This window comes from Panthera onca, chromosome A2, assembly GCF_046562875.1.
Source record: "Panthera onca isolate mPanOnc1 chromosome A2, mPanOnc1 haplotype 2, whole genome shotgun sequence".
Lineage (NCBI taxonomy): Eukaryota > Metazoa > Chordata > Mammalia > Carnivora > Felidae > Panthera > Panthera onca.
Genome location: NC_138340.1, coordinates 11,538,664 through 11,554,779, shown reverse-complemented (window position 1 = coordinate 11,554,779; position 16,116 = coordinate 11,538,664). Strand labels below are relative to the sequence as shown.

The 16,116-nt window shown below is 59.0% G+C and overlaps 1 protein-coding gene across 5 annotated transcripts in view; it reads left to right on the top strand.

The window, feature by feature from the left end:
* The window catches only part of BRD4 (bromodomain containing 4), an 87,062-nt gene that overhangs the window by 69,090 nt on the left and 1,856 nt on the right, over window positions 1-16,116 (top strand). For 4 of the 5 annotated variants that reach the window (XM_081791910.1, XM_081791911.1, XM_060630473.3 and 1 more), the window contains 9 exons: window positions 793-903; window positions 10,383-10,465; window positions 10,551-10,917; window positions 11,547-12,134; window positions 14,707-14,819; window positions 14,919-15,081; window positions 15,213-15,343; window positions 15,468-15,673; window positions 15,775-16,012. In XM_081791910.1, coding sequence (XP_081648036.1) covers window positions 793-903; window positions 10,383-10,465; window positions 10,551-10,917; window positions 11,547-12,134; window positions 14,707-14,819; window positions 14,919-15,081; window positions 15,213-15,343; window positions 15,468-15,673; window positions 15,775-16,012 — 2,000 coding nt within the window. The remainder of the gene's footprint in view (window positions 1-792; window positions 904-10,382; window positions 10,466-10,550; window positions 10,918-11,546; window positions 12,135-14,706; window positions 14,820-14,918; window positions 15,082-15,212; window positions 15,344-15,467; window positions 15,674-15,774; window positions 16,013-16,116) is intronic. The other variant, XM_060630475.3, reaches the window with a different exon arrangement.

Genomic DNA, 16,116 nt, shown 5'->3' with positions numbered 1-16,116 from the left:
GGTACCCATCTAAGGCCTGCCTGCACCTCAGTGTCTTCAGCCTTGCTCTGAGCAGCAGCTTCTGTTGCCCTTACCACTGGGTCTTCCCCAAAAGCCAGCCACCCCCGCCCTGCTGCCACCTCTTTGGAACAGAGGGTGAGGGCCAGGTGCAGGGGCCAGGAGGAAAGATGTTAGGTCCACACTGCCTGCTTTGCTTCTCTGCTTCGACACGGGCCCCTCCACAACAGTCTGCCAGGCAGCACTTGCCTGTTCCAAATGTCTCATCTTAACTCATGGCTTTTGTCTGGAGACCAGTAGGACTTAATATCCACATCAGAGTGTTGTATGCAGCCTTTGTCCCAGTCCACGTTGACTCCTGGGGCGCTCGGGCCCCTCCCTAGGGTGCTGCACAGTGACACTGTGCCCTCAGTCTACGCACCGAGGTGCTGGGAGACTCCCAGGGCTCTTTCACGTCTTGCTTTGTCCCTGCCGTCATGTCTTGGGGTCCCCTGCACCCACTGTCTGAAAAGTAGCTGAGGGAGCCTGAGCTCAGCGGTCCCTCATGTCAGGGAATTACTTCCTGCCTTGTCCCTTAACTGTCTGGTGAACCCAGCATAGGGTATTGAGAGATTGGAGGGGCTTTGAAATTCTAGTATTAAGCCACGCTTTTGGCTGGCACGCGGTAGGACTGGTCAGGGCCTCGTAGAAGCAGCCCACTGGCCCTTCTTGCGGGCGGTTGGGCTATTCCTGTGGCCAGCAGTAGCCCCCTAGGTCGGGGCCCTGCCTGACTGTGTCCCTGTTGCTTTATTACAGCCGAGAAAGTTGATGTGATTGCTGGCTCCTCTAAGATGAAGGGCTTCTCGTCCTCGGAGTCGGAGAGCACCAGCGAGTCCAGCTCTTCTGACAGTGAAGACTCCGAAACAGGTTAGATGTCTTACTGAGCTTCTTGTCGAGTTCTTCCCTGCGTTTGGCTCAGTCACGTGTCCAGACTACCCGAGACCAGAGATGGCTGTCATAATAAGAACGGTAACCCTCTCGCTAGGACACTGGGTAGCCCTGTACCCTCACGGTGTTGACACTGCACGATTCTGGGGAGCTCGGGGGGCCTGGTGAGGACCTTGGGTGTTGGGGCCCAGCTGGTGGCATCAGTGTTCGTGTGACCCCGCCCAGCCCTACAGTCTCTTCCTGTCACGGTCGCATGCAGCACGGCTGTTCAGGTGATGTGCTCCAGCAGCACGTGTGTAGCGGCCTGCTCTCGACTCTGCTGTCACCAGGCTCGGGGCTCTGCCATTCGCCCCAGAGTGCTCACAGCTGCATTGGCTGCTCCTAACGCAGTGTGCACACACGTGGGCCTGCACGTGTGCCCCATGGTGGTGTCCTGACTGACCCTACCGCCCACCTGAGCAGCAGCTTCAGTGTGGGAAGTGGGAGTGAGAAAGGGCAGGTGGAGACGCTGAGAGCTGCAGGCTGGTAGGAGAGAAGCTTTTCCTGCAGAGGGGCGCTTTCCTGATTATTCGCGGGGAGCATGGGGAGAGGGGCAGATGCTCCCTCACACTGGCCCGGAGGAGAGGCTAGAAAGGAAGCCTGGCAACTAGCCTGCTCTGTGAGCTGGAGCTGGTGGGGGTGGCCGTGCGAGTCTGGGGAGGCGGGCTGGCCCCTGGGCAGGTCTAGTGCCATCAGCCAAGCAGCCTCTCCAGGCAGGCTGTGGTATGTGCATCCTCAGTGGGAAGTGTATTTCTGGGTGTTTTCTTTCATAGACCTGTTTCGTCTCTGGCATGTTATTCTGACTTAAAACTAATAGTAAGCCCCACGTAGTCAGTTTATGAAGATAACGTGATCTGATCGGGCCAAGGAAGTTTGAGGCCCCTTACACTTAGAGTAGCTTTGTGACCCCTCTCCCGAGGCGTGTGCACACCCGGGTCCTCTTGTCAGCTCAGCCTGCCTTTTTCTGGGGAAGCTGAGGACAGGAGGGCTTCTGGGCCTTCTCACTCTCTCTCCGCTTTGACAGGAAAGGGTACCAGGCTTCCCAGGTAGGTGGGAGGCTTGCCTTGAGGTGGGCGAAGGGCTTCTCCAAGACTCCAGATTCTGTCTCCAGTGGGCCCAAATGAGAGTCATTAAGTCATTAAGCTATGTTCCATATTTCCTGAGCTCCGCTGTATGCAGAGACTGCTGTGGGCAGTTTGCTGCCCTTCTGTCTCCATCCTTTGTCCTTTTCTTCTAACCAGCCCCCCCCCCCTCCGTTGCTTTTTTATCTGTCAACCAGCAGGGGGCGCCACACCCCCATACCCACCCAGGAAGGGCTGGCAGGAAGCCAGCGCCAACTGCCCTCAGCAGGATGGATGACCATATTCTTGGGCCCAATTAGCATTCCTGGTGGCCCCTGACTTCTCACCTTCTTCTGTGCCAGCCATGCCGCAGGTTTGCCTTTGCTCTGGGGTTTTGCACCTCCTGCAGTTTCTAGCACGCTGCTCCTGCTAGGGGTGTCACAACCTTTTCTCCTAGGTATATGAGTGACCAAAAGAAAACCCCAAAGCTTGGAATTGGCAGGGGACCCGATTGTTAAAACGGCGCAGTTTGGCCAAGGGCAAACTGCTTTGGCCCCGACGTAGATCGTGGTACCCAACCGGCAAGTCCTCATTGCGAATCTGTGACCGTGGCCTTTGTCCCTGATCCCCAAGCTCTTCTTTGGTGTGTGTTTGCCTTAGGTGGGAAATCCTCCTGGGCTCCTGAATGCCTTGCACACTCCTACCATCTGATGTGGGGCAGCTGTGACGGAATCTCCGACAGCTCTCTACTGCTGAGAATACTTTTTCCCTTTTTGTGCCCCCCCTTTTAAAGAGATGGAAGGATTGTGCAACAAGTAATCTGAGAGCCCTGGGAACAGCTGTCCTGGCGGGAAGGAGGGTGAGATTTACAGTCTCTGAGCCGACGGCCTGCAGGCTCCCAGGCTCCAGCAATCCGGCCCGGTGGCTTGCCCTGCTGCTTCCGGCCCATCCCTCTTTCCAGGCACCCTCCCCACCTTGAGTTTTGGGAGGCTCCCATTTGTCTTCAAGGTTCTGGCTTTTCCTTTGCCATCTGTGTGCACCGGAGAGCTCTGTTATGGGTCAGCTGGATGCTTCTCTCAAGAGAACCACCGTGTGGGTTTGTGCCCTAGGGCTCAGACACTTGGCCCGAAAATGGGAGGGAGCTTGCGCCCCTGCATCATTGAACGCAGCCACCCGCCACCCCATCCCGCATAGGAAACTGCACTTGCTTCCAGGGCAGCTGCTCAAGCTGGGTCCCTGGAGGTAGGCAGCCCCAATTTCTGTGGCCAGTTAGTGGTTCTGCCTTGGGAAGATAGGACAGGGTTGGGGGTATTGAAGGTATTTCTTTTGGTCTTTTGGGGTTTGTTTTTGCCCTCCTTGTTCTTGTGTTTCCATTTGGACTGGAGCCGAAATTCCTGAAAGGGCCTATTTTTGTCACTTGTACTAAGGGTCGTTTCTGCTGACAGGGCCCTGAGACATGAATCACCAAAAGAAACCAAACAGAGGCACTAAATTGGAGCTTGGTGGGGGGGTTGGGGGGGTTGGTGCATAGATCCCTTCTCTGGCCGCTCTCCATAGATAAGGATGCTGTGGACTACTTAAGGCATGGGGCTGGTCCTTGGGGCCAAGCAGCAGTTCAGGGAGGTGGTGCACCCACAGATGGAGTTGGGGGGGCAGGGGTTGGGCTTTCCTAGCTCGGTCCCAGGCCACCATGTGTTCCTCCCCACCGCCCAGAAGCACGCTGTTGGCCAGCCCCACCACATCCTCTGAACCCAGCTATTACTTGGATTATGGTCTTCCATTGAGCTTCAGTTCTGGATAAAGTTCGAATCTGCTTCAGGGTTCAGTATTGGGACAGGGCAGGGGATGCAAATTCCACTTTCCCACTTGCTCCTAAGGCATCTGTAGACCTCGGCTGGGCAGGCCAGAGGTGAGTGCCTGGTTCCCCCTTTTCCGCAGCCATCCCAGATGGGCTTTGGGCAGAGCTGTGTGGCCTGTTGGTCACCAGTGCTGGGATCATGTCTGCCTGGCTCACGGGGCCAGAGGGAATGTCCTAGGACTCTTTGTCTAGCTTTCCACCCCATTGTGACGCTGATGACAGCCTCCTTCCACGTGCCATCCACGGGTCTTTCTGGGTAGGGTGGGTACACAGCTCCTGCCCCTCTTAGGACTGCACCCTTGTACCCCAGCTACCTGGCTGGGACGGGTTCAGGGAGGTGTGGGGTAGTTCTCTTGGATTTGTGCCTGGTCTTCTAGTTGCAGTGGGAGCTCACTCCAGCTATTTTAGTCTCCTTGTTTCCTTTTCCCAGGATTTGAGCTTGTGGGTGTTTCTTAATAGCTCCGGGGAAAAAAGGAATGCTTGATGTTTTGGAAAGATTTGAGCCGGAAAGTGCAGACAGAGGCCACAAGGCGTTCTTCCCAGACAACCAGCCTCAGCTTCCGACCCCTGGGGTCTTTGAGGGACTGGGTCCCAGGCCCATCTTGGGGCCTGCTGCTGCCTGCTCCAAGGGTGTGATACTTGCTCTTGGGAAGAGGGAGAGGCCCAGGCCCCTGGTAGGGGCGTAGGGAGGTAGGAAGGGACCTGGAGGGCAGGACTGTAGCTGGTCTGCCTGTGCTGTCAGGTGACCCCTCTCATACACTCACATGCAGGGGTCGCAGCTGGAGGGACTCTGGGGCTTCGTGGGCGAGGGTGAGCCTTGTGGAATGTGCCCTGAATGACAGTCCGGCCAGTGGGTGGGTTTTTCCCACGCGCACGCACACACACACTTGAAGACCATGGGACTGCAGTGCTGGTTGCATCCGTGACTCTGGCAGAGGCATCTCCTCTGCTGTGTGGGTGGGAACATGCCCCACGCCTTTCTCCCGTCAAGGGGAAACACTCGAGACCGCTTTCCTCCTCGGCATCTTTTTTTTTTTCACCCCACCTTGACGGTGTATAGAATTATTTGGTCTTTTTGTAATTTGTTTTTTGTTGATGTTTCTTGGTGTTTGTAGGAATGCAGAAAGGAGGGTGTTTGCTGGAGGTCCTGCACTGCAGAGCCCCTCTCTTGGGGGTTTTCTTACCTGTGCCCCAGCCCTGAGGAAGGGCCGGCATCACCTCCCTGAGAAAGACAGTGTGCAGTAAAGCAGATACAGAGGGGAGACAAGCTCAGGGTCGGGCGGGGGGCGGGGGGGGGGGGAGGGGGGGGCGGTGCCTGCTGGACGTGTGGGCACACCTGGCTGGTCTTCAGGAGTGATGGCAAGGACGACAGGCCAGGGCATCTCTCACATTCAAAGACCAGTAAAGGAAATGTTGGTCCATGCTCAGGGTGCACGTGAACTTGTTCCTGGAAGCAGTTACTCTGTGTGGAAGCACGAGCAGGCTCTGGGTGGTTTTGGAGACGTCCACACGTGCCGGATCTGTGGCCCTTGTAAAGGGAAGGTGGGTCTGTCCCCGCCCGCGGCTGGCCAGGCAGGGGGCAGGGCTCCCAGGCTCCGGCGCCGTTCTCTCGTGCCCTGTCCGTGGGCAGGGCACAGGAGGCTGGCTCGGTCTGTGGTTCTTCTGTTCTTGTGACTTGAACGGTACATTCCACACCATTTCTCTCACACTGGTTTCTCTCTCCCTCTATGTAGGTCCTGCCTAATCATTGGACACGGACTCTTAATAAAACGGTCTTCAGTTCCAGATTCCTTCCCAGCAAGCTATAGCTTAAGTCCATTTTCTTCTGTGAAAGGGACAGGACTCCATCAAGTTATGGAATTCCTCAGAGCCCTGGGCCTGTCCCCTGGGGTGGATTTAGTCCTGTCCAGCAGCACACGCCTAATCCCGCCTCCGGGAAGGCTGCCTGCTTGGCTGGCCACCCGGGCCTCCTGTGTAAAGACTGCTTGGCTGTCCTGCCCAGCCTCCCTGGTCGTCTGGGGTCTTCTGGGTGGGTGGCATCTCCCAGAGGGTGATGACAATCTGCTCCGTGTGCAAGGCCCCGTCACGAGTATGTTTTCTCTCTTCATCCCTCCCTCTTTTTCTGGATCCTAACTGCTTTCCTCCTGGATCTTAAAATGATGTTAGCCCAGGGAAGATCTCATTCAGCCTAAAGAAGAACACTCTGATTAATCTGGAGCTTTCCCCAGTGAGGAACAGGGGCTTTAGGGGCAAGCCTGGCTGGGCTCAAAAGCTCACGAGGTTGTCCCTCAGCATGCCCTCTTTCTGGTGGCTTGTGAGGCTCCAGCCAGAGGCTGTCACCAGCCACAGACTACTCCCGGCCCCTGGAGTCTTCCTTCTGTTTTCATTGTTCCCATTGTTGCCTGTTGGGCATTTTCCCAACTTTTTTGGCCTCTTTGCCCGAAGTCACAGAGGGGAAAGTACCTCTTGGGCTGCCTCCCTGTCCCTCCCAAGTAATTAGAAGCAGGCTACAGGGGGAAGGGGTGCTTTTAGGAAGGCCACTGGTGAGGGGCACTTGAGGAAGAGTGGCCATGCAGCCAGGTGACCTGTCCCAAGTGGGGTGGGACGCTGGGCTGGTGGGTGAGAAAAGGCTCTCAAACCCAGAACACTGGACCAGTCCGTAGTGAGGCCATCAGAGCCCTCGGGGTTTGCTCTGTGCACATCTCTGAAGGGGTGTCGCCAGTGCAAGCACCCTCTCAGTCTTCAGTCCCCTAGAATAATGACAGCCTCTGGGGGTGGGGCAGGCCAGGGTGGCCACATCATCCAAACCCTGTGAGAGGCACTGAATAGGATTTTTTGCTCTAAAAATAAATATCAGCCCTTTTTTGGTCATGAATCCAGCATTTCAGCAGAAAACTGCCTGATGAAAAGTCCCTTAAGGAACAGCATCTGTGTTTCAGGGAGTTTTGTTTTGTTTTTGTTTTTCTTTGTTGTTGTTTTTTTTTTGGGGGGGGTTGGTTTTTTGGGTTTTTTTTTTTTGTTTTGGTTTTTTTTTTCCCCCCCCTCTTCCTTTTTAAAGTGTAGTCTGTGTGTACTTCTTCAAGGCTTATAACAGTCTCCTGGCACCTCGGAGCCTGCCTTCTAGAGCTGGAAGCAAGTTTGAGGAGGTGTAGTTCACCATCAGCAGCTGGTGGATGCTGGCCACCTCCTGTGCAGAAACCCTGGGACACTTCCTCGGGGCCTTGGGTTCTAGATCCAGCCTCTCCAGGGCCCTGCAGTGATGCTTGCGAGTTCCTAGGCTGCTCTCTGATCCTCTGGCCAGTCTTCTTCCAGTCAAACTCATTTGCCAAACAGACTATTTTGAGTTGCCCTTTGGCCTGTGCCTGATGTGTTCCCAGTGCAGCTCGGCCTGGCTGGAGCCAGGGGGCTTCATGCCCAGAGATTCCCACAGGACAGTTGGGAAGCTGCTGGCATTGTCTTTCTGGGAAGATTCTGCCGTCTTGGAACAAATGGCAGCCTGGATTCCCACAGTGTCGGCCTGTGTTGCCGCTCCACCCCTTCCCACACTCGTGCATACCAGCTATAGCCACAGGCCAGCTCGCCTGCAGGGTCTCTGCACCCTTGCTGTCCAGGGATCCTGGCCTCCTTGCCCATCGGGCTTTTATCTATCAGGGAACTCGATCTTTAGACTCGAGCCGTCACCTGTGCCCAGTGCCCCAGGAATAGGGCAGAGAGAGCAGTGCCCACTCACTCCTCATTGGCAGCCTCCTGTGTGTGAGCAGGGGCACGTGCCAGCTGGGCCTTGACACACCAGCCAGCCTGCGGGGCCGGAGGAGTTGCTGTAGGAGGGGCGGGTGGCCTGGGCCTCTGCTAGCGCCAGGGCTCCCCAGTCCGTTGCGTTGAGGGGCTCTGTGCCTCTGCCCTGCCCTTACCCTCAATCCTGTCTCCTTCCCTTGAGTGGGGGCGGAGGGGGGGGGGGGCGGGGGAGGAATCAGTGTTTTAATCAGATTTTACAAAAACGTTTTAATTCTTTGTACAATTACCATCCTATGTAAAGATGAAATTTGTGTTGAGTTCAAGATTTTCATGGAATAAAGATCACACAGTACTCGAGGCCATCTTCATGTAACCCTTTCTAGAGAGTTTTGTGTGGGTGTCTCGGGGCTGGTGTGTCGTGAAGCTGTGCACTTCCTGTCTTGTCTTCCTACCAGTAACTCCAGCAGGAGGCTCGGGCCACATGAGCTGTACGCAGCTGTCCCAAACGGGCTCCAGCACCCTTTGGTCCCCACCGCCGGCCCCTTTTGTGACCTCTGGTCCTGGAGGTCTGCTGCGTACCTCCCACCGGTTCTCCCGCTCTAGGCCCGTCCCCCTCCCCACCGGCACTTCCCCACAGAGACCTGGGACACTTGCCAAGGCAGCCAAGACCCACTCTCTGGAACCCCTGGGACCCCACAGCATTTTGTCCCCATGAGTGCTCACGTGGGCCTCTCTGCTCACGGCCTGCGAGGGGATAGTGAGGGCACACAGAGCTACCACCGTCCCTCCTTTATGGTAGGAAAAAAAAAAGGGGGATTCCCCTGAGGCCATGAGATGACAGGCCACCCCAGCCCTCTCTCTGCAACACCGTGTCTTCTCCTGGTCAGACTTTCCCCACTGAGCCTGAGCCCTTTCTTACCCTAGGTTCCAGTCCCCCAGCCTCCCAAAGGCCTGCCCATGTGTGAGTGGCTGCTCCAGCCTCCCTCGAGTTTCAGTGTCTGTTCCTGGGATCTGCTGCGAGAGGTGCCCGTCCTGGAGGGACGCCCCCACCCCCCAGCCCCTTCCTGCTCCCTTCGGCTCAGAGGCCTCTGCACACCGTGCTCTGCCCAGTGCATGGAGGGCCCCTTTGGTCCTGGGCCTCCCACCTTTCTAGTTCAGTGTCCCTCCTTCACCCTGCAGCTGCCAGCGCCATGGCCCTAATCCCGCAAGTCACCCAAACTGTCCCCTTTGTATGTCCCACCCACAAGAGTGTTCCTCTCACCCGGTTTCCTGCCGTGACCCAAAGAGCCCTGAACCCTCTCCTGGCATCTCCAGTGTCCGGGTTTGAGGCTGGGCTTCTGGTTCCCGTGTTCCAGGTGTCCCCGGTTGCGGCCATTTGTATGAGGACGTGTGTCCATAGCTGCTGAGGTCTTTGTCACTGTCTTGTCTCTTGCATGGAATGGTGAGCTCTTGCAGGGCATGAGGTCCCTTCTCCTCCGTTTTGGTAGCGCGCTGTGCCCTGTGGCTGTGCACCTCACAGAAGCTTAGCACGGCCCTCCGTGAAGCAGCTACCAGCAGAGGTGGCACGCCTTGGGCAAAGCATGTGTCCTCCGACACCAGCAAGAGCCGGCACCCTGGCAAGGAGCTCAGGGGAAGCCAGGCAAAGCCAAGAGGTGTCTCTTGGTGACAGGAAGTTGAAAGGCACCGTGGGTCCCGTCTCCTACCTCGTTGTTGACTTCATCATTTCCTAGGCCAAGAGTGCCGACTGGGCCTCCTCTCCCTCTCTGGGGTTCGCACACCAGCGATTCTTGGCAGGGGACAAACAGGTGGCGGAAGATCCTTAGCATTTATCTGTGGGTTGGGTGTGTGTGTTGGCAGTTGCCCATTCCTTGCAGGGACAGGCCCACCCTGGACAAGGCCATACGATGGCAGCAACAAGCCGCTGGCCCCTGAGGAACCAGGGCACACACTGCCTTCTCCCTGCAGCACGTTGGCTGTGTCCCATCACGGGGACTTGTCTGAGGCTGGTCTTTCACGAGGAAGGGGATGCTGGTTGGTGGCCACCTTTGCTGGCCACGGTAGCGAGCACCTTCTCCGTTTCCTCCGGGTCATTCCTGAGACGCTGGCCTGCCTTCCCTCCCTCTCTCCATCAGTCCCTCCCCTAAAGTGCTCACTCTGCAGCCAGGCCTTGGCCCATGCTGACATCACCACTCTCACCACAGTTGTGCAGCTCTGCTTCCCCTGGGAGGATGGGAAGGAGTCAGCTTAGAGGGCAGTACAGTTGGAGGCAGCCATGTCGTTACTTTGCAGCTGCGTGACACAGGGCAGGTCCCTTAATTTCTCTGAGCCTCACTTGGCTGATCCATCAAATGGATGTGATCATTTTGAGTGGCACTATTGTTCCCAAGGCAGAGCGGGCTGGGGTACAGACACTTCGGTCACCATAGTGGCATCTGACCCAGCAAGTGGGGGAGACACTGGGCGAGGAGGTCTCTGTAGCTCATCTCCCAGCGTACCCGGGCATCATCCTTTAGTGGAACTCGTGGGCAGGGAGGCTTTTCAGACGTGGTCCCTGCTAGGAGAAGTGGCAGGCAAATGGGTAGGTGACGCCCCATACGTCTCTCTCTCCCATGACCGACTCCCGTCCCTGACGGAACCCAGCTACCCTCCCTGTCACCGTCACCAGCCCTTCTGAACTTACCCTGTGTTTTCTCCTGGCTCTGCCTCCAAGGCCGGCTCACAGTCCTCTCCCCCAGCACCTCACCACCTTCTCTTTCCCTCTGCAGAGATGGCTCCGAAGTCAAAAAAGAAGGGGCACCCCGGGAGGGAGCAGAAGAAGGTACGTGGTCTCAGGGGTGTCCTCCAGCAGGTGAGCAGCTGGCCACCTGCCCTCATGGGCCCCGAGGGTACACAGGCGTGTCCCGCCTGCCTGATGTCAGCCTGTCTGTCCGCAGCACCATCACCACCACCATCAGCAGATGCAGCAGACCCCGGCCCCCGTGCCCCAGCAGCCCCCGCCGCCTCCCCAGCAGCCCCCGCCGCCTCCACCTCCGCAGCAGCAGCAGCCCCCACCCCCGCCGCCCCCGCCTTCCATGCCGCCACAGGCAGCCACCACGATGAAGTCCTCGCCTCCGCCCTTCATCGCCGCCCAGGTGCCCGTCCTGGAGCCCCAGCTCCCAGGCAGCGTCTTCGACCCCATCGGCCACTTCACCCAGCCCATCCTGCACCTGCCGCAGCCCGAGCTGCCCCCTCACCTGCCCCAGCCGCCCGAGCACAGCACTCCACCTCATCTCAACCAGCACTCGGTGGTCTCTCCTCCAGGTGAGCTGCGGCCACGCCTGCCGAGGTGCAGGGAGGCCCCCTTCCCGTCCTGCTCTTTCACTGACTAGGCACTCTGGGCGACCTGTGGAACCCCCTCGGCTGTAGTTGTGTTGCTTCCAAAGGGAGGCCAGTTGATTTTCCAAGCCATTAAGGAAATGACGGGAGACTGAGACGCACGCCATGGGACAGGCCCCGCATAGAGTTAGTTCTTTGATACGGAAGACACTGATTTGTTCCTTCCGTGGGGTGGGTGTCGCGCGAGGTAGAAAAAAGATACGCTGCCGCACGCTGCCTCCAACCTGGGGATGGAGGTGCTGGGGGGTGCATGCACACTTGGGCCAGAGACAAAGTAGCTGGGGGGGGGGGGGGCGGTTGGGGAAGGCCTGCTCTGAGACCCACAGGGCAAGGAGGGAGGTCGGGGGGCAGGGCACAGGGCAGAGTGGCACTGGCGAGGGGCCCGATCCCATAGACTTCTCTGGAAACTGTTCTTATTCCTGAATTTGTGGGAGGCCAGAGAGGGTGGGGCAGCCAGTGGAGGGAGACCCGTAGGAGGTCAGGATGGAGTGGGAAGGCTGGGCCGTGGGGATGCAGAAGCCGTGAGCCTCACTGCCGCGCCCTTGTCTTTCCAGCTTTGCACAACGCGCTGCCCCAGCAGCCGTCGCGGCCCAGCAACCGAGCCGCCGCCCTGCCCCCCAAGCCCGCCCGGCCCCCGGCCGTGTCACCTGCCCTGGCTCAGCCACCCCTTCTCCCACAGCCCCCCATGGCTCAGCCCCCCCAAGTGCTATTGCAGGAGGACGAAGAGCCACCCACCCCACCCCTCACCTCCATGCAGATGCAGCTCTACCTGCAGCAGCTGCAGAAGGTGCAGCCCCCCACACCGCTACTCCCTTCCGTGAAGGTGCAGTCCCAGCCCCCACCCCCCCTGCCGCCCCCACCGCACCCCGCCGTGCAGCAGCAGCTGCAGCAGCAGCCACCACCACCGCCTCCCCAGCCGCAGCCACCGCCCCAGCAGCAGCACCAGCCCCCGCCGCGGCCCGTGCACATGCAGCCCATGCAGTTCCCCACCCACATCCAGCAGCCCCCACCACCCCCGGGCCAGCAGCCCGCACACCCACCCCCTGGCCAGCAGCCGCCACCGCCACAGCCCGCCAAGCCTCAACAGGTCATCCAGCACCACCCTTCACCCCGGCACCACAAGTCAGACCCCTATTCAACTGGTAAGTCGGCCCTTGCCCCCTCCCCCGCCCCGCCCCGGGCTCTGGGAAAACTGGTGTTGGGCCCAGAATCTTGTCTTTAAGAAGCCCAGTGGGTCAGCTCAAGCTCCAGGCTGAGGTGGGCCCAGAGTTGAGCCTTGAAGGCTCTGGGTTGGTTGGAGAGGTGGCCGAGAGGGGGCGTTGGGGCTTCATGTAGCATTGTTATCTGGGGTCTGTCTTGACTTGCCACCTGAGATGACTGAGAATGGGGTCCCCGCTGGCCCTTGTCTGGGAAGTCGCAGTCACGAGCATTACAGTACGTTGTGATCCTGTTAGGCGGGGAAGCCAGGAGCCCAGGGAGGCATCTTATCCATTTCTGAGAGTCAGGACAGGCTTCCTGGAGGAGGTATCAAAGAATGAGCCAGAGCTAATTTAAACAGGGTAGGAAGTGAGGTCCAGACAGAGTTAGGGGGCAGGCCAGGGTAGCTGGGGCTGTTTGGGAACCTGTAGAACTAGGTGCCCTGCTCTCAGCGTTGTAAAGCTCATCTGGTACATGAGGACCATGTGGGAGAAAATTGGGTTTAAGCTGAGAGGTGGCTTGGGGCACACCCAGGAGCCATCTTCCATTTCCTGCTCCCTTTCTCCAGCCTGGTTCAGGCTGCCCTTTCCCACAGCAGTGGTCAGGCTGCACCCTCTCGCCTTTCCTGGCCCCTGTTTTTTAAGTGTCTGTGACCATACCGTGCCGGGCAGCTTCAGCGAGGGGGATTGTTCCAGTCAGTGCCTCCTGGTGTGCTGACGCGTGAGGATCAAGGTTGAAGTTCTTGGACTTGGCAGGGAGGACCACGTAGCCTGGCTGGGGAGTGCAGGTGCCGCCTGCAAATTGAACAACAAGGCTGTTGATCTCGGGCCGTGACTGCTCCTAAACCTAGCAAAAGCTGCCAGGTGCCAAGTGGATCATCGCATGCCCTGAGCCAAGAACAGCTGTCTGTCCTCCCTGGGAAAGGCTGCTGCTGGTCCCAGCAGCTGTGCTGCTCGCCTGTTTTCGCCCTTGAGGAAGGCCAGGCTTCCCTGTGGGGGGCAGTGGGGGAAAGGGGTAAGCCTCCTCTGGCCACCTACGCCATGAGTCCCCAGGCCCACCTCCCCTGCTCTCCTGCGGCCTGGGATGGGTCACAGGGAGCAGTGTGGGTTGGAACGCAGCCGGGGACTTCGGGCCAAAGGCCAAGTGGTTGGAGTCTCAAGGGGGTTTCACAGGCACCTGTGGGCATGTGGCCAGCTTATAGGCACTACCCCCGAGCCATTGGACCTCCCCTCTAACGACTGGTAGATTAAACAGGTGCTGCTGAGGGAGCCACCCGGACAAGAGACTGTTGCAGTCCTGTCCTATGCCTGCAGATCCCTAGGCCTGGACTGGGGCCACCGACACCAAGTCTGGCAAAACCTGCCACGCGGGGCCAGGGGCCAAGGGGTCAGGGGCAGGCTGATCCTTGGCACCATGTTGTCTCTGAGCAGCCGTTCTACCTCTCTTGAGGTTAGGAGCAAGTTCTGGCTCTAGAGGGATGGGGGCAAGGAAGGTCCACCATACTTGGGGCATTGTGGTCTGTGCCAGGCCCAGGAGACTGGTGGAAGGCCAAGGGTGTCTGTATCTGTGCTGGCAGATGGCGGCTGGAATCCAGCCTGGAGAAGGTCAGTGGAAGGGCCTGCGTGCGGAACTTGGGTTAGGTTGTTCAGTGTGAGGCACAAGGCAGGACCGGGAGCACGGAAGGGCACTGCAGAGAGGTGGCTTTGTGTTAATGGGCAAGTATGGCTTGTCCCATGCTGGGGCCAGCCAAGACATGTCAAGGATCCAAGCAGGAGGGTGTTTCCATGCTGGAATATGTAGAGAGTTGAAGGCGGGACTTGGTGACTATGACCCAAGGCTGTTTTCTCACCAGTGAAACTGGGGAGTCAGGCTTAAGTGCTTTGATGGGGCTTTCAAGACTCCTGCCCTGTGCCAGGTGCTTGAACCTCATGGCTGCCTGGATCTCCACTGACCCTCCCCTATGCTCCCACCCCACCGTTGGTTTGAGGAAGGTGGGTGGCTGGGTGGGCTGGCTCAATTCCCATAAGAGCCACAAGGTGAGGACTGTTCTCCCGGCTCTGCTGTGGTGGGCCAGTTCCAGGAGTCCCCCTTGTGTGGGGCTTGCAATCTAAGTTGTGTGGGGAGGGAGGGTCCTGGGCATCTGGCCCTAGGCCCAAAACATTTGTCCATTCAGGCAAGTTAAGCCATGCGTGGACAGCTGGGAGCCCAGGATGTCTATTCTGTGAGGTTATTGAGGTCCCTTATATTTAACCCAGCCTGTGCCATAGAGGCATCTGGAAAGCTTTTAAAAAGCACTCGGGCCCAGACCTTACCTGCAACCAAATACATCAGAATCCACTTTTCAAAGATTCTTGGTGATTCTGACACCAGGACTGAGCTCGTGGCTCCACAAAGCGCTGCTATACGCACAGCAAACTAGGGGCCTGACCTGCTCAGGGCTCAGCCACTGTGGGTCTCGGCCGGGCCCAGGCCAGTGGCTTCCATACAAGTTGATGTGCTCCTTGTCACCTCTCCTAGGTCACCTTCGCGAAGCCCCCTCCCCGCTTATGATACATTCCCCCCAGATGCCACCGTTCCAGAGCCTGACCCACCAGTCGCCACCCCAGCAAAATGTCCAGCCTAAGAAGCAGGTAAAGGGCAGGGCTGGGCCACAGCCCCCAGGGCCAGGTGTGGGCCGGTGCCAGAGGCACCCACCTGCCTCACCGGCCACCGTGCCTGTGCCGTCCCAGGAGCTGCGCGCGGCCTCTGTGGTCCAGCCCCAGCCCCTGGTGGTGGTTAAGGAGGAGAAGATCCACTCACCCATCATCCGCAGCGAGCCTTTCAGCCCCTCGCTGCGGCCAGAGCCCCCTAAGCACCCGGAGAGCATCAAGGCGCCCGTTCACCTGCCCCAACGTGAGTGCCCTCTCTGCCCCCGGCCTGCACTGGACGAGAGCTTTCTGTGGGCTTATTGACTGTGCCCTGCTGGGCTTGGGGGCAGGGGGGAATGGGCCCCAGCCGAGGCCCACAAGCAGTTTGTGTTCCAGGGCCTGAGATGAAGCCTGTGGACGTCGGGAGACCTGTGATCCGGCCCCCTGAGCAGAATGCACCCCCACCAGGGGCCCCCGACAAGGACAAACAGAAACAGGAGCCGAAGACACCAGTTGCACCCAAAAAGGTAGGAGCAGTGAGTCCACGAGTGTCCCTCACTCCAGGGAGGCACCTTGGTGGGTGTGCCCGCAGGCTCTGGGCCTCTTGGCAGGGCCCCTCACCCCCCACCCTGTGGTCTCTCTGCCTGGCAGGACTTAAAAATCAAGAACATGGGCTCCTGGGCTAGCCTGGTGCAGAAGCATCCCACCACCCCGTCCTCCACAGCCAAGTCCTCGAGTGACAGCTTCGAGCAGTTCCGCCGCGCTGCCAGGGAGAAGGAGGAGCGTGAGAAGGCCCTGAAGGCGCAGGCCGAGCACGCGGAGAAGGAGAAGGAGCGGCTTCGGCAGGAGCGCATGAGGTGGGCTGGGGCTGCAGGCAGCCTGGGGTTTTCTGGGGCTTGCTCTGCCCTCCTTCCCGCCCTGCCCCTGCTCACTGGCAGCTCTGGCCTGCTCTCCTCAGGAGCCGGGAGGATGAGGATGCGCTGGAGCAGGCCCGGCGAGCCCACGAGGAGGCTCGCCGGCGCCAGGAGCAGCAGCAGCAGCAACGGCAGGAGCAGCAGCAGCAGCAGCAGCAGCAGGCGGCCGCCGTGGCCGCGGCCGCCGCCCCCCAGGCCCAGAGCTCCCAGCCCCAGTCCATGCTGGATCAGCAGAGGGAGTTGGCCCGAAAGCGGGAGCAGGAGCGAAGGCGCCGGGAAGCGGTGAGTGGGGGGGACCTCTGGGCAGGGGCTGCGAAAGGGGGCCGCGAACCCCGGGGTGAAGGCAGTCTCTCTCCGAGGGGTGGGGTGAGCACCCCATGCAGGGA